This window comes from Kogia breviceps, chromosome 1 (assembly GCF_026419965.1).
Source record: "Kogia breviceps isolate mKogBre1 chromosome 1, mKogBre1 haplotype 1, whole genome shotgun sequence".
Lineage (NCBI taxonomy): Eukaryota > Metazoa > Chordata > Mammalia > Artiodactyla > Physeteridae > Kogia > Kogia breviceps.
Genome location: NC_081310.1, coordinates 184,266,563 through 184,292,717, shown reverse-complemented (window position 1 = coordinate 184,292,717; position 26,155 = coordinate 184,266,563). Strand labels below are relative to the sequence as shown.

At 49.8% G+C, this 26,155-nt stretch overlaps 1 protein-coding gene and 1 long non-coding RNA gene across 8 annotated transcripts in view; one reads left to right on the top strand and one right to left on the bottom strand.

Annotated features, from left to right (window-relative positions):
* Positions 1-19,273, bottom strand: part of ASAP3 (ArfGAP with SH3 domain, ankyrin repeat and PH domain 3) — a 48,993-nt gene extending 29,720 nt beyond the window's left edge. For 3 of the 7 annotated variants that reach the window (XM_067015115.1, XM_067015126.1, XM_059062079.2), the window contains exon 1: positions 19,039-19,255. In XM_067015115.1, coding sequence (XP_066871216.1) covers positions 19,039-19,167 — 129 coding nt within the window. In that variant the 5' untranslated portion in view covers positions 19,168-19,255. Of the gene's footprint in view, positions 1-19,038 lie in introns of all 7 variants that reach the window. The other 4 variants (XM_067015137.1, XM_059062089.2, XM_059062099.2 and 1 more) reach the window with 3 other exon arrangements.
* A 269-nt stretch (positions 19,274-19,542) lies between these two features.
* Positions 19,543-26,023, top strand: LOC136792702 (uncharacterized). The gene is made up of 2 exons (XR_010836877.1): positions 19,543-20,100; positions 25,645-26,023. It is a non-coding gene; the product is annotated as an uncharacterized lncRNA (long non-coding RNA).
* The last annotated feature ends 132 nt before the right edge of the window (positions 26,024-26,155 follow it).

Below are 26,155 nucleotides of genomic sequence, written 5' to 3'. Positions count from 1 at the left end.
CAGAGTGCAAGATGTTACATGTCCTGAGTGCCTGAGTAAGGGCTCTGGGCCAGACTCTTACTTGTCACCCTCCCAGCCACCATTTGAGACAGGTATCACCATCTGCATTTTTATAGATGAAGCTGTCAGGGGAAGGAACATGTCCAAGTATGTCCAGGTCACATAATGCTGAACAGTGGCAGAGTCATAATTTAGACCCAGGTCTGGTCAAATCCAGGGCCAATGTTCCTTCCATAACACCAAGCTGCCCCACAGAGGTTAAGGGACATGGCTTCTTTGACCCTGGGACTGGATCTGCCTCTGAGCCTGAATTTCAGCTCCACCATCTCTACCATATCCCCTCCACATCCCCTCACACAGGAAGGGAGGAGCTAGGGACAGAGGGAGACCTGTCCAAAGAAAAGGAAGTTGACAGCAGTGTCAGGGCCCCAACTGCAAATACTCCAAGGGCTGTCCTACTAGAGAGAAAACAGATTTATTGAAGTTGGCCCTGAAGAGGATTTCCAAGACTGAAAGGTAGAATTAGAGACACAGAAACAGATTTCAGCTCAAACACAGGAAGAAGTTCCTAAGCAAGAATAAGTGACCCTGGAGGGAGTGACCTTGAAGTATTTAGGGACTTCAGGTGGTAGAGCATGATTCAGGCACCAGATTTTGGATTAGTAGTGATGGCCATTTAGATTTCTCTCAAAGCTAAGAGTCCATGCAAGAGCCTGGGCAGGCACTGGGCAAAGGCAGGCGAAACTCAGAGTACCAGGGACATGTCTGAACTTGGAAAACCAACTGGAGTCCTTCGGGCAGCCTTGCCTGGCTAGGCCTGGACAAAGTCTGAATTCCAGTTGGTGATACTGCCCTTTGTGCCCCCCCACCCCCTACACACACACACACACACACACACACACACACACACACACACTGTGCTCTCGCTCTCTGCAGGCAAAAGATCATAGATGGCAGCACTAGGGCCATGCCCAGCTGCCTTGCTTGGAAGGGCCTTCTGCATGCCCTCTTCCTGGGTCAGGATTCATCAATAGGAGCCATTCTTCATTCCTGTGATTTCTCAGAGCCAGCTGTGGTAACCATGGCTACCCAGCCCAGGGGGCAGAGCTGCTAAAGCTAAGGCCTTGAAAGCTGCAGATTAAATTTCACCATTAGACATTCACTCCTTTGGACTATTATAATACGGGGCATAGGCGCCCCTTTTGTGGCATCCCATGACCATTGGAGCCATCATTAATCAGTCACAGTATTTTTCCCACTGACTCTGGTTTTGTTCCATCATTCTGTTGAGGCAGTTCTTCAGGTAGCCTCTACCAATTAAAGTATAGTTGGCACAGGAGAACAAAACCAGTTTCTAGCTTTGTTTTGGACCATGATGTTGTCCCTTGAGAGAGTAAATCACAGAATATTGGAGATAATCTAACATTACCTCCTCGTTTTACAGACTGCAAAACAAAAGCTCAGATGAGTTTCTTGCCCCAGGTCTCATAGGAAATTCTAAGGAAACTAAGGAAAGAATATAATCCAAAACTTGCACAGAGCTTTACAGTTTGTAAAGTAATTTGACATCCACCCTTTAAGACTCATAGCATCCTGATAAGACAGTCATTGCTTTTATTCCCATCTGACTGATGAGTTAGTGAGGCTCAGAGAAGTAAAGAAAGTTGCCTGAGCTCACATAGCTAGGAAGTGGCCGAGATAGACCTGGGACAGTTGGACTCTAACTGTTGGACTCTAACTCCCTTGTTTATTCCCAGTCTGTGGGCCCCAGGCCCTGGAAGTCCAAGGAGTTACTACCATGGCCCTATGAAGGCACACTTATATAGTAAGCACTACAGACCAATAAAGAAGTCTCACAAATTAGTATGACCACATTCCAAATATGAATGCAGCTGTTATGATCAATAAGACACAAATATTTAAATGTATTTTTGAATTCATGGTAGCTTTTTGTCCTTTTCCATATTTCTTAATCAATCAATCAATCAATCAATACTAAAAGTACAAGTGTAAAGGAAAGGTCAGTGAAACCTTGACATTAAAAAGGGTTCCTTATGTCATAGAGAACAGACTTGTGTTTGCCAAGGGGAGAGGTGAAGGAAGGATGGACTGGGAGTTTGGGATTAGCAGATGCAAACAGTTATATATAAAATGGATAAACAACAAGGTCCTACTGTATAGCACAGAGAACTATTCAATATCTTGTGATAAACCAAAATGGAAAAGAATACGAAAAAGAATATGTGTGTGTATCTCTCTCTCTATATATATATATATATATAGATAGATAGATAGATACGTATAACTGAATCACTTTGCTATACAGCAGAAATTGACACAACACTGTAAATCGACTATACTTGAATAAGATACATTTTTAAGAAAGGGGGTCCTTCTGTGAGGTGGCAGAATCTTGGCTCCTTTGATCTTTGATGTCCGAGAGAAGATGAAATTATATGTACTACATGTTAACTGTGAAAAATAAAATACAATATTTTAATGAGCAAACCAAGTTACACTTCAAATATTTAATGAAATGACAAAAAATGCACAGAAAACCCTGGGGCTTTTCATTTCTAACTACTGATTTATTTATAGAAAGTGCAGAAGATGGAGAGACTCGTTAAACCACACCTGGGGAATGCAACAGTGAGCACAATTAGATGATGTGAAACTACAGAATAAGCCACTGGTTTGTTTTCCTGTGGACTACAAAAAACGAAACCAAAAATGATGGTGGGGGGGCTTCCCTGGTGGCGCAGTGGTTGAGAGTCCGCCTGCCGGCGCGTGTTCGTGCCCCGGGTCCGGGAGGATCCCACATGCCGCGGAGCGGCTGGGCCCGTGAGCCATGGCCGCTGAGCCTGCGTGTCCGGAGCCTGTGCTCCGCAGCGGGAGAGGCCACGGCAGTGAGAGGCCCGCGTACCTCAAAAAAAAAAAAAAAAAATGATGGAGGGGGAATCTTAGGAGCCTGAAAACACCCATCAACAAATGGACTTAACTTGAATCCTGCTTTTTAAAAAATAAACTGTAAAAGAAGTTAGGATAATTATGAGACAACTGGAAATTTGAAAACTGGATAGTTGATGATTTAGGAATTATTATTAATGTTTTGGGGTACGAGAATGGCATCCCATTTTAGTTACGTAAGCAAAAAAAGAAGTCCTTACTGTTTAGAGCTATGTATTGAAATATTTAAGGCTGAAACAATATGACGTTTGGGATTTGCTTCAAAACAAGATGAGAGTTGGGGAAGCAGGTTGGGATGGGCACGGGGCAGGACTGGGTTATGAGCAACTGGAGGTTCATCATTTTGTTCTGTTTTCTGTGAATATACCAAATTCTCCATAAGAAAGAATGAGGGCTAGTAGATGAAAACATAAAATTGGCAAAATAATAGTTGTTGAAGCTGGGTGAGTCTACTTTGATGTTTGAAAATTTCTACAATGTGAAGTTAATGAAAGAAGACGGGTGGGGAGGGGCTTCCCTGGTGGCGCAGTGGTTGAGAGTCTGCCTGCCGATGCAGGGGACACGGGTTCGTGCCCCGGTCCGGGAAGATCCCCACATGCCGCGGAGCGGCTGGGCCCGTGAGCCATGGCCGCTGAGCCTGCGCGTCTGGAGCCTGTGCTCTGCAACGGGGGAGGCCACAACAGTGAGAGGCCCACGTACCACAGGAAAAAAAAAAAAAAAAAAGAAGACAGGGGGTTCCTATGTTCAGAAAAGTTGAGGACCACTGCACTGTTACCTGAAACCCCTTGACACCTTAGTATATGAGCGGGCCCCTTTCAATGGACAGCTGTCTGGGCACAGCTTTTGATAAGAGGAATGGGATGGGAGAGAGTGGGGTTTGGAGAAGTCGGCCTGAGAGAGGCAAAGGAGGGCAAGGGCCAGGCGGGAGGGTGCTTGAGGGGCAGACAGGAAGGGCTTAAGGCTGACCTGCTGGCTAAAGGAAGTTGCACAAGCTCTGTTGCCTAATTCCAAAGAGGGCACGTAGCAGAAAGAACACAAGATGTAGAGAGAGGAGACTGGGGTTCTATTCTGGACCCAATACCAAGGCCCTGAGCAAGTCTGCAACCTCTCCAGTCTCTGGGCCCCAGGGTCCGCATCTGCAGAATGGGAATGATAGTCAGTGCCATTCCAGCCACCTCCCACTGGGAATCAAATCAATAAGGACTGGCTAAGTTTGTAGCCCTTGCAAACGTGAGCTATCCTGTTCACATCATGCTCAAAGTTTGCTTTTGCTCACCTACCTGCCCAAACAGCAGATCAAAAGAAAGCAAGGAGCCCCACAGGGCCCTCTGTGGGTGGCCAGCAAGGAGGGGCAAGGGTGGGACTGGGAAGTATTCGCTAGCATCCCTCCTCCAGGCAATCCCAGCTCAGCTCACTCCCTGAACAAGCATCTCCCCTGGAACCTCAAATCTGCAAGCCTGCCCCTCTCCACCCAGTGGGGTAGAGGGAGGGGCTGGGGCAAGGTCTCCAGCAGAGTCACTGGCACACAGTAGGGGCTCGTCCAGACATACTGAGTGTCCGGCTGTACCTTGCCTGGCCATGAAGGTGCTGGGAAGAGAGGGAGGTCAGGCTGGGCCCTGCCCTCAAGGTGCTCACAGCCCAGTGGGGAAGACACAACATAGACAAGGATGTGCTTGCCAAGGGCTGAGGAGGCCTGGGTGAGGCTGGAGCAGAAAAGAAGCCTGTGGGGGGCACAGACCAGGAGCGCCCACCCCACCCTGGGATGAAGTGATGCTTCACCAGAGCCTTGAAAAATGAGGAGAAACTGGTGGAGCAAAGTAGGACGGGGAAGGTGACGCTAAGAGGGGAGAGGCGCCTCGGTAAAGTCCCCGGGTAGGAGTGTCAGCACGTTTGGGGAGCAGCCTGGAGCTTATGGGGCAGGCACCTACCGGGGCCAGTGAGGAAGTGGTGAGCAGTGAGGCCTCAGGCTAAGCAGGGCCCCGAATGACCCTCTGGGAGTCCATGCTCCTAATGAGAGGCGAGGGGATGCTTTTATATCACTGCCACATGCCAGGCTTCTTCTAAGCACCTGACAGACTTTGCATTATTTCACCAAATCCTGTCAACAACCCCAGGAGGTTTTACAGATGAGGAACCTGAGGCCCAGGGTATGGCATCTGTCCAGCTCACATAGCTGATAAGTGGTAGAACCTAGACTCCAGCCCAGGGTGTCAGGCTTCAGAATCCATGCTTTGAACCCAAAACTCTAGGTTTTATCCCACAGGTGATGAGGAGCTCCTGCAGGGTTCTGAACAAGAGAGGAGTGATGCAATAAATTCTCATGGTAGATGGGACTTACCCAGCGGTCCAGTGGTTAGGACTCCACGCTTCCGCTGTAGGGGGCACAAGTTTGATCCCCGGTCAGGGAGCTAAGATCCTGCCAGCTGTGTGGCATGGCCAAAAAAAATTCTTGCGGTAGAAAGACTGACTCTGGGGCTCATCTGTAGACCCAGGCCAAGTGGGAGAAAGGGGGTGCAGCCCTGAACCCCAGGCTTGACTGGGTGACGGAGAGCACAGCCCAGCCCAGCTCAAAGGAGATGGCCAACAGGAGACACTCGGATTCCAAGCTCCCAGGCTGATCTGATTACATGAATCCAACCGCCACCCAACTTGCTAAGTGCTCGTTTTATTTTTGTTCCCTTGTTTATTCCTGTGAGGTAGTTAATATCTTCCCCATTTTACAGATGAGAAAACCGAGGCTGGGGGAGGCGAGGCAACCGGCTCAGGGGCATGTCAGTAGCTCTAGGAAGTGTACAGCCCTCTGCCTCCAGAGCCTTCTCTCACTATCACACCTCTCTGAGCCCCACTTATCTCTGTAAGGGTCACTGTGAAGATTAAATTAGGTTATATTTTTTCTAACGGTGGAAGTCAGGCATGTCCAAAAGCAATGCAGAAACACTTTGGGGGAAGGGAGGGGAGGCACTGAATTTTAGGCTTGCCTCTGCCATCAGGCCCTCTGTATCCCTCTGAGCAAGTTCCTTCCTCCGCCTATGCCTCCGTTTTCCCACCTATACAATTTAGAGCTGACAGACATGACCCTTCCAGGTCAAAGCTCCGGGACTCAGAGGCGGGGTTAATCATATCCTGCAAGACTGCCCCAACCTCAGCCACCAGCAGGAGCAAAAGTCTCCAAACGGTTTTCATCTGGATAAGCCCCCAGCCCCAGCCCCCAAGAGTCCAGGCCGGGACAGTCAGGAGGAGCCACACTGCAAGGCCTGGAGCAGGACCTGGCCCCAGCCCCTGGTGTGACCTTGAGCAGTCCCCTTCCCTCCCTCCCTCCCTGTCTGGAACGAGGGGTTGGGCGGTGACGTGGAAGGCTCCTGCCAGCTCTGACATTTATTATTTCAGGATCCCTCAGTCTCTCGCTGTTTTCCTTCCTGCGCTGCTGGAGCCTGTGGCGCGCTGTGCGCCCCTTCCCTTGGGCCCCCGAAGCCGTCTCCCCAGCCCGGGAACCCGGCCAGCCCTGCCAGCTCAGCCTCAGCAGCTGCCCCTTGCAGCATGGTGGGAAGCGGGGAGGAAGAGGGGTTGCAGGAAGGGAGCCGCACCCTCTGCGTGTGCTGAGGCCTCCACAAACCCCAAGTTTCCTGGCTGGGATTTTCCTCGGGAGACTGCTCGGTGGTGATGAGCTAAGAGACCAAGAACTCTGCAGGAGGATCGCTGAAGATTCCCATCTGACCCCTGGCCCCAAGCCCTGAATTCCACCCAACCCTGGGGAGAACCAGCCTGCCCTCCTGGACACAGGAGCAGAGGGCCCCACGCCGCCCATCCTCTGGGTTCCCTTGTTGGCCTGGATGAATCCCGCCCTGCCCCAACTCGACAGTCATTATGAATCCCTTAAACCAGGGGTCCCCAACCCCCCAGGCCGCAGACCAGTACCGGTACCGGTCCTCTAGGAACCGGGCCGCACAGCAGGAGGTGAGCGGCGGGAGAGCCAGTGAAGCTTCATCTGCGGGCCCCCCATCACCCCCCATCGCTCGCATTACCGCCGGAGCTATCCCCCGCCCCCCCGGTCCGCGGAAAAACTGTCTTCCACAAAACCAGTCCCTGGTGCCAAACAGGATGGGGACCGCTGCCTTAAACCCCAGTCCTCCCCAACTCTGCAGTTTCCTCAACGTGCCACGCTGTTTCCAGCCGCTAGACCTGGAAAAAAAGAAAGCCTTTTTCCCATTCTGTAGCGAACACTCCATCTTTCCCTTCTCAGCTTACAGGGCACCCCCACCCCATCACAACAAAACTGACTTTATGCCACCCTGTGTCCACTACAGCCTTCTATCAGAGAATTCGTGGCCCTTATTTACCACGTCTGACTCTCTATGGCGCTGAAAATGCTCAAAGGGCAAGGATTGGCTCATTTGCCTTTATATAGCCACAGCACCCAGCACAGGGCCTGGCACATGAGTAGCAGTAAACCTTTGTGGAATGAATGAGTGAGTAAATGAATGAAGAGATACTAGCAAGGCCCTGTGGGAACACAGAAAAGGCAGCAGGGGTTAAGAATTCGGGACATCACACTGTTCTGAGGTCCAAATTCTAGTTCTAATACTCTTAGTTGTGTGACCTGGGGCAAGTGACTTAGTTTCTCTGTGCCTCCATTTTCACATCTGTCAAATGGGATAATAATAGCACTTATCTCATGAGACTGAATGTGATGGGGCATTTAAGTACCTAGCCCAGTGCCAGGTATACAGGGAGGGCTGCATGATAGCCATCCTGCCCAGCAGACAGCTCTGTATTCCCAGGCCCTGCGACACATCCCCAGGCTGCCAGGGGAATCACCTGGGGTGCTTAAAAAAATAAGGGTTCCAGAGCCTCACTTCAGACCTGTTAAGTCAGAGTCCCTGGGGAGGAAGAGGAGGAGTGAGAAGTAATGCACTCAAGTGTGCTTTGAACTGCCCAGGTCCAAATCCTGGCTCTGCCACTTACTGCTAGCAGAGTTGCCCAATTTGTCAAAAATAAATACAGGGGCTTCCCTGGTGGCGCAGTGGTTGAGAATCCGCCTGCTGATGCAGGGGACTCGGGTTCGTGCCCCGGTCCGGGAAGATCCCACGTGCCGCGGAGCGGCTGTGCTCGTGAGCCATGGCCGCTGAGCCTGCGCGTCCGGAGCCTGTGCTCCGCAATGGGAGAGGCCACGACAGTGAGAGGCCCGCGTACCGAAAAAAATAAATAAATAAATAAATAAATAAATAAATACAGGACATGCAGCTATATTTGAATTTCAGATAATCAATGAATAATTTTTAGTATAAGCATGTCCCATACCTTGCATGCACATCCTGTATGTTCTTTGGCAATCCTGTTTACTGGGTTATTTCATCTCTCTGTGCCTTTGATGGGGATTACATGAGTTAAAATGTATATGGGAAATGCTTACAACACTGCCTAGTGTGTTTGCTATTCCTATTTTTATTGCTTTCAAAGCAATCCAGACAATATGGAAGAATCTTGAAAACATTATGCTAACTGAAAGAAGCCAGACACAAAAGTCCACATATTGTAGGATTCCACTGACATGAAATGTCCAGAATAGGCAAATCCACAGAGACTGAAAGTTGCCAGAGGCTGGGGGAGAGACAGTGGGGAGTGACTTCTAATGAGCCCAGTATTTCTTTTTGGGCTGATGGAAATGTTCTAGAATCAGTGGTAATGATTGCACAATACTGTGAATAAAGACTGCCGAACTGTACGCTTTAAAATGGTTAAAATGGTACATTTTATGTAATATGAATTTTATCTCTATTTTAAAAAAATCTACCTAAAAGCAACCCAGGGGATTGTAATGCGTACCCAAGACTGAGAATGGGGTAGGCTCTCAACGAGTTTTTTTTTTTTTTTTTTTTTTTTGCGGTATGCGGGCCTCTCACTGTTGTGGCCTCTCCCGTTGCGGAGCACAGGCTCCGGACGCACAGGCTCAGCGGCCATGGCTCACGGGCTTAGTTGCTCCGCGGCATGTGGGATCTTCCCGGACCAGGGCACGAACCCGTGTCCCCTGCATCGGCAGGCCGATTCTCAACCACTGCGCCACCAGGGAAGCCCTTGTTTTGTTTTTTTGCGTTACGCGGGACTCTCACTGCCGTGGCCTCTCTCGTTGCGGAGCACAGGCTCCGGACGCACAGGCTCAGCGGCCATGGCTCACGGGCCCAGCCACTCCGCGGCACGTGGGATCTTCCCGGACCGGGTTACGAACCCGCGTCCCTTGCATCGGCAGGCGGACTCGCAACCACTGAGCCACCAGGGAAGCCCTCAACGAATGTTTGATGAAGAAATGAATGGATGGGAGAAAGGAGAGAGCAAAGGGCAGAGCAGAGGGGAGAACCTGCCTTGTCCAGACCTAGGCTCGGCTATTCATTCCCGGACACCCACAAGGTACACAGATTTCTCTTTTTGCTCTGGTGCCAGGACTGCACAATTTTAGGGCTTACTCACAGTAATTACCTCATCCCTCTCGCAATTATCTTCCCCATTTCTCTGTGGTTCCTAATCTATTTAACCATCCTATATGCAGGTGTACTTGTGTTTTTAGTAAAAGGGAATTTAAAACAATTAAGTATCTGTTATGCACCAGGTAGATGCTAGATGCTTTATATGTAATCACCTCAAACAACCTCATAAGATAGTTATTATCGCCCTGATTTGAAGATGGGGAAACCGAGGTTCAGAAAATTCAAGTCATGTGCCCGAGGTCACACAATCAATAGGAATTCAAACCCAGCTCTGCCTGACTTCACTTATGGGACAGTCTCCACAGATCTCAGCCACCCGCCTCTATGCTGTGGGCTGTCAATCATGTTTTCATGGGCATGAGTCTTTATTCCCAGATGTGGACCTTGTCTTGTCATCTCCATCCCCTCAGAACGTACCATCTCGCCTTCGTACACAGCAGGTGTTCAATAAATAGTGTTTAATGAATAACTAACCTTAAGGGGGCATGCAATAGCTCACCACAATAGTTTTCACTCTGACTGTTCATCAGAGTTGCCTGGGAACTTCTAACTGTTCCCTTGCCAGGCCTCACCCCTGGGTGATTCTGATTTGTAGGTCTGCATAGAGCCAACAGCATCTGCAGCTCGGTCAAGGGCTTCCCTGGTGGCGCAGTGGTTGCGAGTCCGCCTGCCGATGCAGGGGGACACGGGTTCGTGCCCCGGTCCGGGAACATCTCACATGCCGCGAAGCGGCTGGGCCCGTGAGCCATGGCCGCTGAGCCTGCGCGTCCGGAGCCTGTGCTCCGCAACGGGAGAGGCCACAACAGTGAGAGGCCCGCGTACCGCAAAAACAAAAACAAAACAAAACAAAAAACAAAAAAAAGCTCGGTCAAGGTCAAAACCCAGCCCAGTTAGAAAACCTTTGGCAGCTGTTCCCAGCTCAGCCTCCTGTACCCTTCCCAGTGATGCCCACTCACAAAGTTCCCAGGACAAAGGGGGCCCAGGGCCCTGTCCCAGACTCTGGGGATCTCATTGTGCCCCCGTGGGCTTCACTGCCTCATGTACTCTGGGCCCATCAAAAGGACTTTCTAGCAAAGATGTCTGAGGACTACACTACCGAATTGCTTTTTTTTTTTGGTGGTACGCGGGCCTCTCACTGTGGTGGCCTCTCCCGTTGAGGGGCACAGGCTCCGGACACGCAGGCTCAGCGGCCATGGCTCACGGGCCCAGCCGCTCCGCGGCATGTGGGATCCTCCCGGACCGGGGCACGAACCCGTGTCCCCTGCATCGGCAGGCAGACTCTCAACCACTGCGCCACCAGGGAAGCCTCAGAATTGCTTTTGAGCAAAGCATTTTCCTTCTGCTTTCACCTACGGCTCCAGTTTCTGTGCCCAAATATGCCTGTGTCACCTCGGTGGCCAGAAACAGCTGAATACCAGGCAAGGAATTTGGGCTCAAAGACAGCCATTTGGGGAGGTGAAGAGCCTTTGTGAGACTGGCCTTGAGGCTGACACTCCAGGAGAACCCTGTGTCCTTGTGCAGAGGCAGCCTGGAGTGGGGAGATGCTAGGCTCAGATGGAGCTGGGTTCTAAGTCTGGCCTGGAAAACCCTCTTGGCCCAGGTCCCTGGCCACCATCCCATGTCTCTACTTCCCTTCTCAGGAATAATTCTCATCTGCCTCCTCCTCAAATCCAGTCCAGGCCAGTGTGAAAGGGAAAATAGCACTATATCCGTTGGGGTTTTTTTCCCCTAAATCAGTTCTCAAGGTCATCAATGACCTCCGTGTTGCCGACGTCAGGGGTCATGTCTCTGTCATTTTCTTATGTGACCTCTGGACATCTAGGCAGCATCCGACAAAGGTGAGCATGGCTCCCTCATCGAAACATTCCTCCCCTGGCTTCTGAGGCACGGTCCTCTCTTGATTTCCTTCCTTCCTCATTGGCAGCTCCTTCTCAGTCTCCTTCATTAACTACTCTTCCCATCCTAATCTCTCGATCCTGAGCTCCCCGGAGCTTGGGCCCAGGTCCTCTTCATTCCTTTCCTTGGGTGATTCTATCCACTCCCACTTCTTTAAAACCAGCTAATGCACTATACGCATTACGTGGTTCATGGACCACCTGCATGAGCAACTCTTGGGGGTGCTGGTTAAGATGCAGATTCCCGGACACCCTCCTGCAGGCTGGTGAACCTGCCAAGGACATTTGTCATTTAAAATAATTAATTAATTAAATTATTATTAATTAAATAACAATTAATTTATAATTAATTATTTATCTCTGGCTGCGTTGGGTCCTCGTTGTTGAGCGTGGGCTTTTCTCTAGTTGTGGTGAGCAGGGGCTACTCTTCGTTGCGGTGCATGGGCTTCTCATTGTGGTGGCTTTTCTTATTGTGGAGCACGGCCTCTAGGCGCGTGGGCTTCAGTAGTTGTGGCTTGCAGGCTCTAGAGCACAGGCTCAGTAGTTGTGGCGCATGGGCTTAGTTGCTCCGCAGCATGTGGGATCTTCCCGGACCGGGGCTTGAACCTGTGTCCCCTACATTGACAGGCAGGTTCTTAACCACTGTGCCACCATGGAAGTCCCAGACATTTGTCATTTTTGCCAGACTGGTATCTGAACCTCTCTCCTACATCTGGGAAACTACTTGCTACACAAGTCTCAGCAGAGCTTGCCTCATATAAAAGCTGATGAAACCAAATTCATGCTTTTCCAGACTCCTTTGCAGCTAGGGTACAGGTAAGTACGAGCTAGCCTTGGCCAATCAGAGGCACTCACTACAGACTTTGAATCAGGAGCAGAGAGAGTGGAAGATCATTCTTATACTGATGGCAACAGCAGTGAAGGTGCCCAGTCCCCAGGCGACAGTGGTGGTATATGCTGTGGCATTTAGTGCGAGGCAGCAGTGTCCTCGCCAGACTGGCTCAGTGGAGTGATTCTGGCTGAGATCCCCCCTGCTGCCTCGCTCCAGTTCTCTAGCTTCCCAGAAGTCCTGTGAACTACTGAATATTCCCTTTCAGTGAACTCCTCTTCTGTCTAAATCGGCTCAGGTTGGCTTCTGTTACTTGCAATAAGAAGCCTAAGGAAGAGACAGCTACTGAATTGGACTCTCTGGGAATGATGCCAGGTGATTCTTACACAGATCTGAGTTTGAAATCCACTATCTCAATGCTGACAACTCTCAAATGTGTTATCTCCAGCCCACCCACTCCTTTGACCTCCAAACTTATATATCTAAATGTCTTCTTGACTTCTCCACTTGTATGTCTCAAAGACCCGTAAGATGTAAAAACAGAATTCTTGACTCTCCTCCAAACCTGTTCCTCTCCCAGATTTCCCCTCCCTAGGAAGGGGCAATGGCATTCTTCCATCAGGAATTTGGGGACCATTCTTGACCACTCCCCACATGCACTCCATCAACAAACCTTGATGCTACTACTTATTAAATACTTCTAGAATCTGTCCCCTTCTCCACCAACCACGGCCCTACCCACTGCACCATCGTCTCTTCCACGGACAACTGCCAACAGCCTCCTTGGGTCCTCTCCTGCCCCCTCCAATCTCGTCTCCACACAGCAGCTGATATGACCGTCCTAAAATATAAATTGGATCATGTTGCCTGCCTGCAAAACAAAGAAAATCCAAACTTGCCACCAGGGCCTACAATCTTGAATATGATCCGGCTCCAGCCTGCCTTCCCAAACTCATCTGTTGTCACTCTTCCATTTGCCATCGCTACGCTTCTGCTCCTCTGGCCTCCTTTCAGTGTCACAGACACTTTAGGTTCTTTACTGACTCGGGGCCTTTGCTTAAGATGTTCCCTCCAACTGGAGCACCCTCACACCATTACTCTCTATGAATGCTCCTTTTCAGGTTTCTTCTTTTCTTTATTTGTTATTCCCATCGATATTTTCCAAGCTCCTACTATGGTGCTGTGGTAAATACTAGGGATAAAATGGTGAGATAGGTTATTTTCTCATGGAAGTCAAAATCTAGTGAGAAATCAGATTTTAATAAAGTAATTATGCAAATAAATGTAAAATTTATCTAGGGTGTGTGCCGCAAAGGAGACACACGGTGCTATTAGGGAGAACTGAGCTATAGGGTAAATGTGGAAAGACAAGTTAGGAGGCCAGTGCAGTGTTCCAGGGGAGAGGTGGTGGCGATGTGGACTAGGGTAGCGATGTAGAGAAGTAGATGGGCGGCAGAGATGTTTAGAAGGTAACACTGATGACCCATGGTGATGAAGGTTGCATGTGAAGCTTCTGGCATGCTTACCAGAAGAGAGGGAGGGACCACTCTTTGAGAAGGGAATGCCAGAATGGCCAGCCTTGGGGGGAAGTCATGAATGTGGCTTTGGACACATTGAGATGTCCAAATGAAACAGCTGAGTGAGCAGTTGGACATGAGGCTCTGGGCTAAAGGTACAAATGTGTGAGTCACCTGAAGATGGAAGAGGACTGAACCCATGGGTGTGGATGAGATTGCCTGGGGAGAGAGGCTAGCATGCCAAGAGATGAGGACCCAGGACCAAACCTCAAGGCAGGCCTGGACAGAGGGAGAATGAGCCGTCATGACATTTATTACACGTGCAATTGCTGACTTGTTTGTTTACCTGTTTACTGCCTCTCTTCCCCAGAAGACTGTAAGCTCAGTAGAGCAGGGACTGCATCTCTTTAACAAGCAATGTGTCTACCCAGTGCCTAATACAGGGCCTGGCATGGAGCAGTTCCCATGCATGATGCTGGCCACTATGTCCCTCGGCAGGGCCGGCCTCATCCATTCCTTAGATAACATGGTCTCCACTGTCCAGCAAAAAGCCCAAATGCCTAAATGACATTCAAGGCCCTCCAAGTCATGCTGTACTCCCTGAGCTCTCCAATCCATCTTTTTTTTTTTTTTTTTTTTTGTGGTACACGGGCCTCTCATTGTTGTGGCCTCTCCCACTGCAGAGCACAGGCTCAGGACGCGCGGGCCCAGCGGCCATGGCTCACGGGCCCAGCCGCTCCGCGGCATGTGGGATCCTCCCAGACCGGGGCACGTACCCGTGTCCCCTGCATCGGCAGGCGGACTCTCAACCACTGCGCCACCAGGGAAGCCCCAATCCATCTTTTAAATTCCACTACACCTGAGCTTTCCAAACTGGGGTTCTTTTACACCTGGATAACCAGAGGCACAAAACAGGATGAACACAGTGCCTCTCCCTGGAGCCTAGATTGTGCCAAATGAAGAGAAATGGCTGCGGACACATGGGGGTGCAGGTGGGGACTTTCCAGGCCCTGCTCCTCTTCTCCGAGAAGTGTCCCCTCCCACAATGTGGGTCTCTGTGGCCATGTTTCCCTGCCTGAGTCAATCCCTCCATGACCTCTGCTGATGAAACCAGGGGTGGGGACCCAGCTTCTGGAACCAATCCAGAAGCTGGGCTGGGCCATCAACCTCTCTGCCAGGAACTTGGACGCAAGACTGGCTTGCTCCTTTAGATGCTGGACCAGTGAGGTCACGTGAATGTGGGGGCTGAAGATGCCTGACTTCCCCAGAAGACTGTGTGATGCCCTTTGGGGCCTGTGCGATGACAAGTGAGCAAAAGCACTGTTTAGCTGTGCAGAAAGAAACAAGAGGCAAGAGACAGCGGGAATGAGGAAGCAGTTGCCTTTGTTCCTGATGATTTCCCAGATTCAGATGAGGCCCTGGTGAGGCCCGGGTGAGGTCTACTTTAACCTACAGTTCTTCAGTCCCATAAGGCACCTCTAGATCCTTAAAACAAATTTCCCTTCAACATAAGCTTTAGAGGGTTTCTGTTTCTTGCAGACAAAAAAAATCTCTAAGATTACATAATTTTTATTATTTTTTGCAAAATAAAAATGTTATTATTTTGGTAAAACAAACATCAACACATGATGAAGCAGAATGGAAAATTCATAAGAATATTAAGAATGAAATCCTTTCTAAAATAAGATTCAAAAACACTAAAGTCACAAAGGAAAAGATAAATTTGACTCCAATGAAACTTAAAACTATGCATTATAAGACATGATACCGACTTAGGCAAACATTCCTCTTAACCACCACCCCTTTATTAATAATACATTTTCTCTGAGGACAGATATTGGGAAGCATGCACATTTCCATAGCAGTTACCTCTGGGGAGAGTACAGGAATCGTGAGACATGGTCAGAGGCGACTTTAGTCTTTTCTGTTACGTATTTTAAATTTTTAATTAAAAATTAGTATGTCTTGGGCTTCCCTGGTGGCGCAGTGGTTGAGAGTCCGCCTGCCGATGCAGGGGACGCGGGTTCGTGCCCCGGTCCGGGAAGATCCCACATGCCGCGGAGCGGCTGGGCCCGTGGGGCCGTGGCCGCCGGGCCTGCGCGTCCGGAGCCTGTGCTCCGCAACCGGAGAGGCCACAACAGTGAGACACCCGCGTACCACAAAAAAAAAAAAAAAAAAAAAAAATTAGTATGTCTTTTGTTCAATTAAAACTTCATTAAATATCAAAAAATATATATAAAACACAAGCCTTTGAAGATCCCCTGTTTGTGGTGGACTGATTCACTCAAGACCCACTGGGAGATTTAAGTTCACTAGTAGTTTGAGACACATGGTATAGCATGAATTCTCAGCACTGTCACAGTGGCTTACTTGGTTCCCGAATATGCTTTCTTCCCATCTGTCTCCAAATTCACTCACTTGTCCTCTCCACTTAATGGAGTTCTTCCATCCTTCAAGACCCATCTGGAAGTGTCACCTCCTCCAGGAAGCTCTCCTTGACTGCACCAGTCCTCACTGCTCTTTCTCTCTCCCTCGCTCCACTGGCCTCTTATGGCACTAACCATACCTTCTCTGTGTACTCTGGACAGACTCTTGGGGTTCCACTTATCTCGCTAAGACAGGCTACATCTCCCCAACCAGCCAGCAAAGCTGAGCAGCATCTTTATGTTCTTGGTACCTAGCAGAGAAATGGCATGGAGAACTGACATAGCACAGGCCTTAAAGTCAGACAAAGCCACTATGTGGCACAATGCAACTGCCTTAACTTCCCTGGGCCCATTTTCACCTGTGTTATTGTGAATATCAATGAGATGACTGATGTAAAGGGGCCCAGGACAGGAAGACAACGGTTGACAGAATGATTATCTGTCTTAATACTCCCTCACATTTGAGCAGCTTTTAATCAAAAACAAAAAACATTTAACAACCCAGAGAGGTAAGCAAGGAAGGTGAAATAGGGTGAAATTTTAAGGGTGAAATAACTAAGGTTCAGAGAAATTACACTGGGACTTTAGAAGGAAAGAGAATAGGACCAGCGGTTAGAACATTTGGGTAGAAAGGCCAGTTCTTCCATCACCCAGCTGTGGGAGCTTAGATAAGTCTGTAGCACTCTCTGGACATCAGTTTCCCCATCTCAAATGAGAGAGTTCCTAGGTGATCTCTATCTTAAAGGGTCCCTCAGCACTGACATTCTAGCTTCCTGTAACCTGCCCAGGGTCCTTCCTAGCAGGACTGCAAAAAAAGTCTTCAAGTCCCAGGACAGAGTCCCTAGTTACTCCCAGGAAACCAGCTGGGACTGGAACACTTGCTCTGAGAATCAGTCAAATTTTGATTCTGCCAAATGGAGCTTCAAGCCTGGGGGTTAGTCATGCCCAGAACTGAGATCGGGGTAATGACAGCATCAAACTACATGTAAATATAAACACAAATGCAAAGCCAAACAGGAAACCTCAGGAAAGTCCAATCCAAAGGTCAGATTCTAACTTTTGAGGCACTGAAATGCTGAAGAGAAAAACTGTATTTGGGTGTCAGAAACCTTTCTATTGCAAAAATGAACCTTTGCGCGCACCAAACTGAAGTCCCAAAGGCAAAGAGGCTGGGTTTTGTCTGGCCTAACCTGGGGTAAAGCTGAGCCCTGATGGGAGTCTGCTGTGGCCTCCAGATCCATCCTAAGGGCTCTCTCCCCCAGGCATACACAAGTGCTTACACACACGAAGCCAAGCAAGGCCAGATGCACGGGCATAAATGGGCATTTCTGTCCCTGGAGAAGGGTTCATAGTACAGCCCTTTCCCCTGATCCTGCTCTAACATTTTAATGAACAACCCAGAGAAGAGTGTGAACTGTGAAAGCCCTAAGGATGCTGATCGTAGGTCACAAGATGAAGACAAACATCAGGAAGCTCTCTCTCCTCAGGATGAGGCTCTGAGGCAGTTTCCCTGTGAGCCTCCAGTAAAATACAATCTACATTCATAGGCGGTGGACTCTAAGCTACTGGTTCTGCCCAAGGAAGGAAGCCAAAGCTTCTTATTTTAATTAAAACATGTACCCCCACTATATGCAAAGTACTAGGCTAGGCTCTGTGAGAGAAATGAGGACAAAAGAGACCCAGTCCCTATCTAAAGAGGTCGGTCAATTAACCCCGTAATCATTCCACTAATCAAAATGCATGCCTTACATACATGGCCCCATGTAATACCATAGTCCTGTGAGGTAAACATTATTATCCCCATTTTATAGATGCCAAAAGTGGGGCACAAACAGATCAGGTCACGTGCCCAAGCTCACACGGCTGGTAAACTGCAGAGCCAAAATTTGAACACAGGTCTGCCTTCCCCAAAGTGGGTGATCTTTCCACAGTCCTCTATCACCCTTACTAAGTGATACACACAGACTGTGGGATGGGGGTTCAGACTGCTGGGGAGAGGAGGAGAAGAGATTTCCCATGACACTGGCCCAGGGTATTATGAACTGTAAATCTTTGTATCTACCACACAATAGGTGCTCAATATTCTAATGGTGAAGGATGGAAGGTGAGTGCTGCTGTTGGGGTCCAAAATGCCACCCCAGTTCAGGGCATCTTCTGAAAGGGAGCTGCAAAAACACATTATTCTCCTTTGGCCCAAAGCCTCAGGGTGTCTGCCCTAGAATATTCCTGCAGAGGAGGCCGGGGAAAGTGCAGCGGGTCTGAAGAAAAGGAACTAACTCCAGTGAGCAGGGGAACGGGGTGGGGCAGCCTGCAAGGGCCAGAGAAAAGGCCTGGGATGCATTTCTGGAAAAGACAAAGAGGAGAGGGGAGGGGAGAGGAGACTAAACTTGTGAACAGCCTGGCCAAGGTGAACCCCGGCTCCTGGCGCCTTCTCATTCGCATTCATTCCACAAACACCGGCCAAATCTCAGAACCAGCAGTCTGGGGGAGGGCGCCTCACTGCTCCCAGGGAGAAGTTAAGTTCAGGACTGAGGCTGGAAGGTCTGCTTCCCAGAAGAGGAGTGACTTGGGGGACGAACTTGTGGGGCTCCAAAGATGAAAACCCAAACAGATGCAGTGAGGCGCTGAGCAAACCCACAAGCGACGGCGCGGCAGGTCACGAAGAGCACTGGGGGTATGTCCCTCAACCTGTTAAGTCTGTCGTCGAGGTTACCTCGAGGACCCCAAATGGTCTCTCGGGCCCTCCCCCAAACACTCGACGGTGAGGACGCAGATGTTTGAGATGCACTCTGTTCTCACAGCTCTAGGGAGGGGGAAAGTTTCTGGGGCGCGGTAAGGAGGGCCATCGCAGTTCCGGTCACGCCTGTGAAGGTCAAGGCGAAGCCCTGCCGAGACCCCAGACCCCTCCCGCCTCGGCCCCCTCACCTCCTCCCGCGCCAGTGCTGCCCCGCGGCACCGGGGCATCTTGGCGGCGAAGGCGGCAGCCCCGGCCGGGGAGCTGAGGTCCTCTGCAGTGACGGCCAGGAACTCTGCGACGCTGAGCTGCTCGGGCATGGCGGGCGCGTGGTGGGGCGCCGGGGCGGCCGGAGAGGGGCCTGGGGGTCGCTCGCCGCAGTGCTCTGGGCCGGCCTCCCAGCCCGCCGCGGGCGCCGTCCTGGCCTCCGCGCCGCCCCGCCCGCTCCGCGCCGCCCCGCCCCCGACTGCCTTTGCCCTGCACAGCCGCGTCCCCTCTTGTCCTGGGAGCCCAGACTTTTCCCACTCCGCCCGATTCTCGGCCCCGCCCACGGCCTTCCAGCCTAGCTCCCCACCTTAGCCTGGACCGCCCGTCCCCCGGCCCTCGCGGGCCTCCCAGCCCTGAGAGTCCCGCCCCTGGCCCCTCGCCCGGCTCCTCGGCCCAGCCCTCTGGCCTCCCATCCCCAGAGAGCTCCGCCCCTGGCTTACTTCCCCGCCCTCGGCCCCTCACCCGGCTCCGCGGCCCCGCCCCATGCCTCTCTACTGGGTGCTTTGGCCTCCCTTTCTTAAAGCTGCCTCCCTCTCGGCGCGTCCACGGCTCCGCCCCTTTGTCCCGCTCCCGGGCCTCCGAAGTCACCCTGCCTCCCAAAGCCTCGGTGGCCCTATCTCCGCATCCCTCCTTAATGCGCCTTGCGTTTTCCTCTCCTACCCATTAGTTCCCAGTCCTCGTGACCTCACCCCTTCAGCTTCACCCCCACCCAGCCCCTCGGCTCTCTCCCAAGGCCGGGGTGGTTGGGGGGGAGGATCTCGGTGCCCAGCTCCGCCCCGAGTCGCCCCACCCCTCCCTTGCTCAGCATACCCCACTCTCGGCCTTTGCTCAGCGCGCAGCCAGGGACGCCCAACCGCCCCTTCGCTCCTCCCCTAAATAGCGTGCCCCGCCTCCAGGGTCTTTGTGGCTCGGCGCCTCGGATAGCTGTGTGATTTGAGGAAAATTACATCCCTTCTTGGAACCTCAGTCTTCTTCTCTGAAAAATGGTAAGTCTAATGCCCTCTTGGTTGTGATATTACGAGGAGGGGACCTTACACGTGCATGTACCCAACAGGCGCTCAGGAACTGGCTGCCTCTTATCCGGCCTTCTCACACACACCTTCATTCTTCCTTGGCTCAGTCTCCTGCCTTTCACTCCTCAACCTGGCTCACCAACCCCACCAGGCTAGAGATTGCCACTCCTCCCCACCCACTATCCTCTGCCTCTTGGGAACCACCTATATATTTGGGTGGATGAGGGATGGTGTTCAGGATAAAAATCCACTTAGATTTAGTTCTGGAGCCTGAAGTCCTCTGGAAACTATCAGGGAAGCACTGCGGCGAAGAACATTGGCTTTGGAGTCAGATAGGTCTAAGTCCCCATCCTGGTGCTGCTGTTGTCCAGCTGTGTACAGCTGAGTAAATTGCTTGCTTCTCTAAGCCTGAATTTTCCACCTCTTGAAATGGCCTAATGGTATTTCACCCCACTAAGTGACTGAGAGGATTATGTAGTTGGCGTGGAAAAAAAAAAAACAAAACTGAAAAGATACACACTAAAATATTACCAGCTGAGGGTGTTATGAGTAACTTTTTTCTTTTAGCTAATCTGTCTATCCTAATGTTTTGGTAATGAATTTATACTATTTGTGGAATAGAATTGAAAGTTGGAAAAAATGTGTACAATCTGGTGGAGGAGACAGGACCAATAGGCTGTGAAATACAATTCTGGTTCACCCCTCAGTCACCCTTCAACCCACTCTAGCCTGTTTTCAGCCCGAACTACTGCAAACAGTCATTTCATTTTTTGAAAAAGGACCATTTTCCTCGGTAGTCCTCCTCCTCTCTGACTGCTCCTTCTTAGGGCCCTTTCTGAGGTGCACTTCCTCTGCGTGTATCTTAAATGCTGGACCCTCTGCTCTTCTCACTCTACACAGGCTTCCTGAACACCTTCGTCCAACTCCACCAGCTCTCTTTACATCATTGATATTGACGTCTCCAGTATTCGACTCCTCTGTAACAAATTAGCGCAAACTTGGTGGCTTGAAACAACACATATTTATTCTCTTACAATCCTGGAGGTCAGAAGTCTGAAGTGAGTTTCACTGGACTGAAGTCAAGGTATCAGCAGGGCCACACTCCCTCCAAATGCTCTAGGGGAGCGTCACTTGCCTCACCTTTTCCAGCTTCTAGAACTGCGTTCCTTGCATTCTTTGGCCTGTGGCCAGGTTCCTCCAGTCTTAAAGGGCATCTTGCTTCTGTGTCATATTACCTTCTTTTCTGTGGTCAAATCTCCCTTGATCTCCATCTTATAAGCACATTTATGGTTACATTTTTGGCCAACCCAGATAATCCAAGATAATCTCCCCAACTCAGGAACCTTAAATTAATCACATCTTCAAAATTCCTTTTGCCATATAAGATAACGTTTACAGGTTCCAGGGATTAGGACCTGGGTATCTTTGCAGGCCATTACTGAGCCTACCACATTTTCCAAGGCTTAAGATCTATGTATCCAACCATTTATAGGATGGTTTCATGTGACTATCTCACAGTCTATATGTCCAAAACCGAACTGGGCATCTTGTACCTCACTTCTGGTCCCAGCTCCTTCTCTGTCCCTGTCTTAGTGGAAGGCACCACTGTGCACTCTCTGAGGATCATCCTCCCCATCTCCTTCCACCAACCTACACTCAGTCATTATCACTAGCTCCTGAATGTCTCACAAATATAGCCACATTCCCCAGCTCCTGGCCAACCCCAGTCCAGGCCACGCTACCTCTGACCTACTCACCAGGCTCTCTGTGCCCAGTCTTGCATATCTGATCTGTTGCTCCCCTGGTTAGAACTCTTCAATGGCCCCCATTGCTCTCTGGATGAAAGACAAACTTTTTTCATGGCTACCTGGTCCTGCATGATCTTTTGCTCCTGCCGTTTTCATTTTCTTCCTTACCTCTCACCCCTCCTTTCCTGCCATGAGCCAAGCTCTCTCATTATTCTTCCTTCTGCCAGTAACACTCCCCGACCTTTCAACTGCTCAAATTAGATGTCAGTTCCTCCAGGAAGCCTTCCCCAATGTCCTTCTTGGAACTCCCATAGGACCCGGTATCCCCTGCCCCAGCACTTCTCACTGAGAACTGTAATCACCTGTTTGCTGGTCTGGGTCTCTGGCCCAGTTATTTATTTATTGAGCACTTACTATGTACTAGTCACAGTGCCAAGGGCTATACAAGCAATAGCTCACTCAATATCCACAACAACCCAAGGAGTCAGGGAACATTATTCTTCCCATCTCTGTGTTATAGGTGTGAAAACCAAGGCTTAGAGGCGTTAATTTGTATAAAGTCAGAATGAAAATAAAACCAAGATTTCAACCAAAGTCTTCATGACTCCAAAGCTTTTGTTTTATTATTAATCACCAAACTATGCTACCTAACTCGAAAATATTGCCTCTTATAAGTAGATATACATGTTCCATATATTTATTTATTTATTTTTGCTGTGTTGGGTCTTCGCTTCTGTGCGAGGGCTTTCTCTAGTTGCGGCGAGCTGGGGGGCCACTCTTCATCGCGGTGCGCGGGCCTCTCTGTCGCGGCCTCTCTTGTTGCGGAGCACAGGCTCCAGACGCGCAGGCTCAGTAGTTGTGGCTCACGGGCCTAGTTGCTCCGCGGCATGTGGGATCCTCCCAGACCAGGGCTCGAACCCATGTCCCCTGCATTGGCAGGCAGATTCTCAACCACTGCGCCACCAGGGAAGCCCCATGTTCCATATATTCTCTCCTATAATTAAAACATGCCACCAACCAGAGGCAGAATACTATCGTAATATCTTGCAGGCTAACAAATTATTACCATTTTGTAAAGCAACTTCTTCAATGTCAAATCCTCTATCAGATACTCAAACCAAGAGACACATACTGCTGAGGGTGGGCCACTTTCTGAAGCATAATTTTTATTTCAAGACTTCTGGGAGAAACTGAATAATAAATGGTAAGTAAATTACAGTATTATTTGGAAATAAGATAAACCGAGAGCTATATCAGGGTAGGTTGCAAAATTTTTAGGAATTTTCAGAGAATACGTGTGCCTTCAAGGAAATTTCAGTTGCTTCTAGTTATTTCCCCAGACCATCCTACATAAACATTCACTTTACTAAGGCTATTTCAAGGAAAGAATTTGAGAGACACTACTTATAAAATTGCTGTTTCTAGGTCCCTGGACCAGCCAGTGCAAATCCAGCTCCCTGGAATTCACTTGTTCACTCAATAAACATTTATCAAGCAGTTCTAGGTGTATTCCTGAGTGGAAAATGACAAGTGGGGAGGCTTTGGATACAAAGGTGGGCAAGATATGGAGCATTTCTCAGGGAACTTGTACCCAAATAATCATACAACGCAAATTATGAATGCCCTTAACAAGGTGCTACGGGAATTAGGGGTGGGGAGGGGAAAAGAGTCCTTTCCCTGTCTGGCTCAGGGAAGATGGGGCAGCTTCAGAGAAGAACGGCACCTGAGCTGAGCCCTGAAGGATCTGAGGGAGTTGGGACAGAATGAGCAAAGAAAAAGACAGTACAGAAAAGTCCGTTCCCATCAGTGTGGACACATGCTGTAATGTCTCCCATAATTAAAACAATTCCTCTTGAATTCTAACTCCTCCCTCCAGCTACTGCCCCGTTTCTCTGCTCCCCTTTCAGAAGTCCTTGAAAAGTCGCCACTACGTTTACAGTATCGAAATCCTTTCTTCTGATATTTTTCTTTTCAGTAAAATAACATTTTGCTTTTATTTAAATATTATGTGAACAATTCAATTACAGTGACATTTTCCCTAAATTTCCAGGTTTGGGGTAATCTTTAAGTAATCTATAGATGTTTGATATCACCCCAAGATTATGTTTATATTGGGTTAAAATAGAGGATAAAAATGTAAGAATCCCAGTGTTTGATGTACCTAATGCAAATAACTCTCTTTTAGCTTCATAACATTTATTTATTTATATTATTATTTTTTAAAAATTTATTTATTTAATTAACTTTTGACTGCATTGGGTCTTCATTACTGCACGCGGGCTTTCTCTAGTTGTGGCGAGCGGGGGCTACTCTTTGTTGCGGGGTGTGGCTTCTCACCGCAGTGGCTTCTCATTGTTGCGGAGCACTGGCTCTAGGCACGCCGGCTTCAGTAGTTGTGGCACGTGGGCTCAGTAGTTGTGGCTTGCGGGCTCTAGAGCGCAGGCTCAGTAGTTGTGGCGCACGGGCTTAGCTGCTCCAGGGCATGTGGGATCTTCCCGGACCAGGGCTTGAATCCGTGTCCCCTGCATTGGCAGGTGGATTCTTAACCACTGCACCTCCAGGGAAGCCCCGCTTCATAACTTTTAAAATAGAACCTCTTAAGATAGCTTCTCTTTATTTCTGCCTGCAACCAGTAGTATAGAGTCAGGAGCAGCTGCTTGGACAACTGTTCACCAGCATCATTGGATTATTGTGCTTGATTCTGGGTCATGGGCAAACTGCCATCTGTCAAGAGGAGAATCCAGGATGTTGCTGGGACTGAGCAGCGGGGAGGGTGAGAAATGAACTCAGAGTGGCCCTGGAGGCAGCTGCAAGGAGCCAGTGGGCAGAGCAGTAGGAGTTCAGGAAGGAGGCCAGGCCTGTACTCTGATATTCTCTGAAACTACCACTGATCAGACTTTCGCTCCCACTAACCACTGAAACTGCTCTCATCAAGGTCACCAGAGACCACCATGGTCCTGAACCCAATAATCACTGCTCAGTTCTCACCACGCTTGGCTTCCCAGCAGCTTCCTCCATGCTACACTTTCTTCACTTGGCCCCCAGGACACCACACTATTTTGATTTTCTTCCTCCCTCCCTCATGCCTTCTTCTTTTTTTTTTTTTTCACGGTACGCGGGCCTCTTACTGCTGTCGCCTCTCCCTTTGCGGAGCACAGGGCCCGGACGCGCAGGCTCAGCGGCCATGGCTCACGGGCTTAGTTGCTCCGCGGCATGTGGGATCCTCCCGGACCAGGGCACGAACCCGCGTCCCCTGCATCGGCAGGCGGACTCTCAACCACTGCGCCACCAGGGAAGCCCGATGCCTCCTTCTTGATCTCCCTTTCTGGTTCTTCCTGTTCTTTGTGATTTCTTAACACTGAGGACCCAGTCCTTGGTCTTCTACCCCGCTACCTCCATGCTCAGTCCCTTGATGATCTCATCCAATCCCATGACTTTAAACACCATTTAGATCCTGATGATTCCCAAACTTATAACTCCTGCCTGGACCTCTCCCCTGAACTCCAGGCTCCCATATCCCACCATCTCCTTGACACTCCCACCGGGAAATCTAATAGGGCATCTTGAACTTACTATGTTCAAAGCTGAGCTCCTGATTTCCCTTCCCAAACCTCTTTCCCCACATGAGGAGATCTGTTGGCTCTTCCCCCAAAAAAGATTCAGAATCCACCACCCCACATCACTGATCCAAGCTACATCATCTCTCGCCTGCATTCCTTCGGGTGCCTTCTGATTGGTCTCTCTGCTTCCACCCTTTGCTCCTCTACAGGCTATTCTCAACAGAGCAGCAAGCGAGCCTTTGAAATGTCGCGTCAGGGGCTTCCCTGGTGGCGCTGTGGTTAAGAATCCACCTGCCAACGCAGGGGACATGGGTTTGAGCCATGGTTGGGGAAGATCCCACATGCCATGGAGCAACTAAGCCCGTGTGTCACAACTACTGAGCCTGCGCTCTAGACCCCATGTGCCACAACTACTGAAGCCTGTGCACCTAGAACCCATGCTCCGCAACAAGAGAAGCCACCACAATGAGAAGCCCGCGCACCGCAAAGAAGAGTAGCCCCCACTCGCTGCAACTAGAGAAAGTCCGCGCGCAGCAACGAAGACCCAATGCAGCCAAAAATAAAATAAATAAATAAAATTTTAAAATATGTCATGTCAGATTATGTAGTTTCACACCTCAAAACCCTCTAATGGCTCCTCATTTCGCCCAGACTAAAAGCAAGTCCTTGCATGGCCTGCAAGCCCTATATAATCTGTCACTCTCTGACCTCATCTACTCT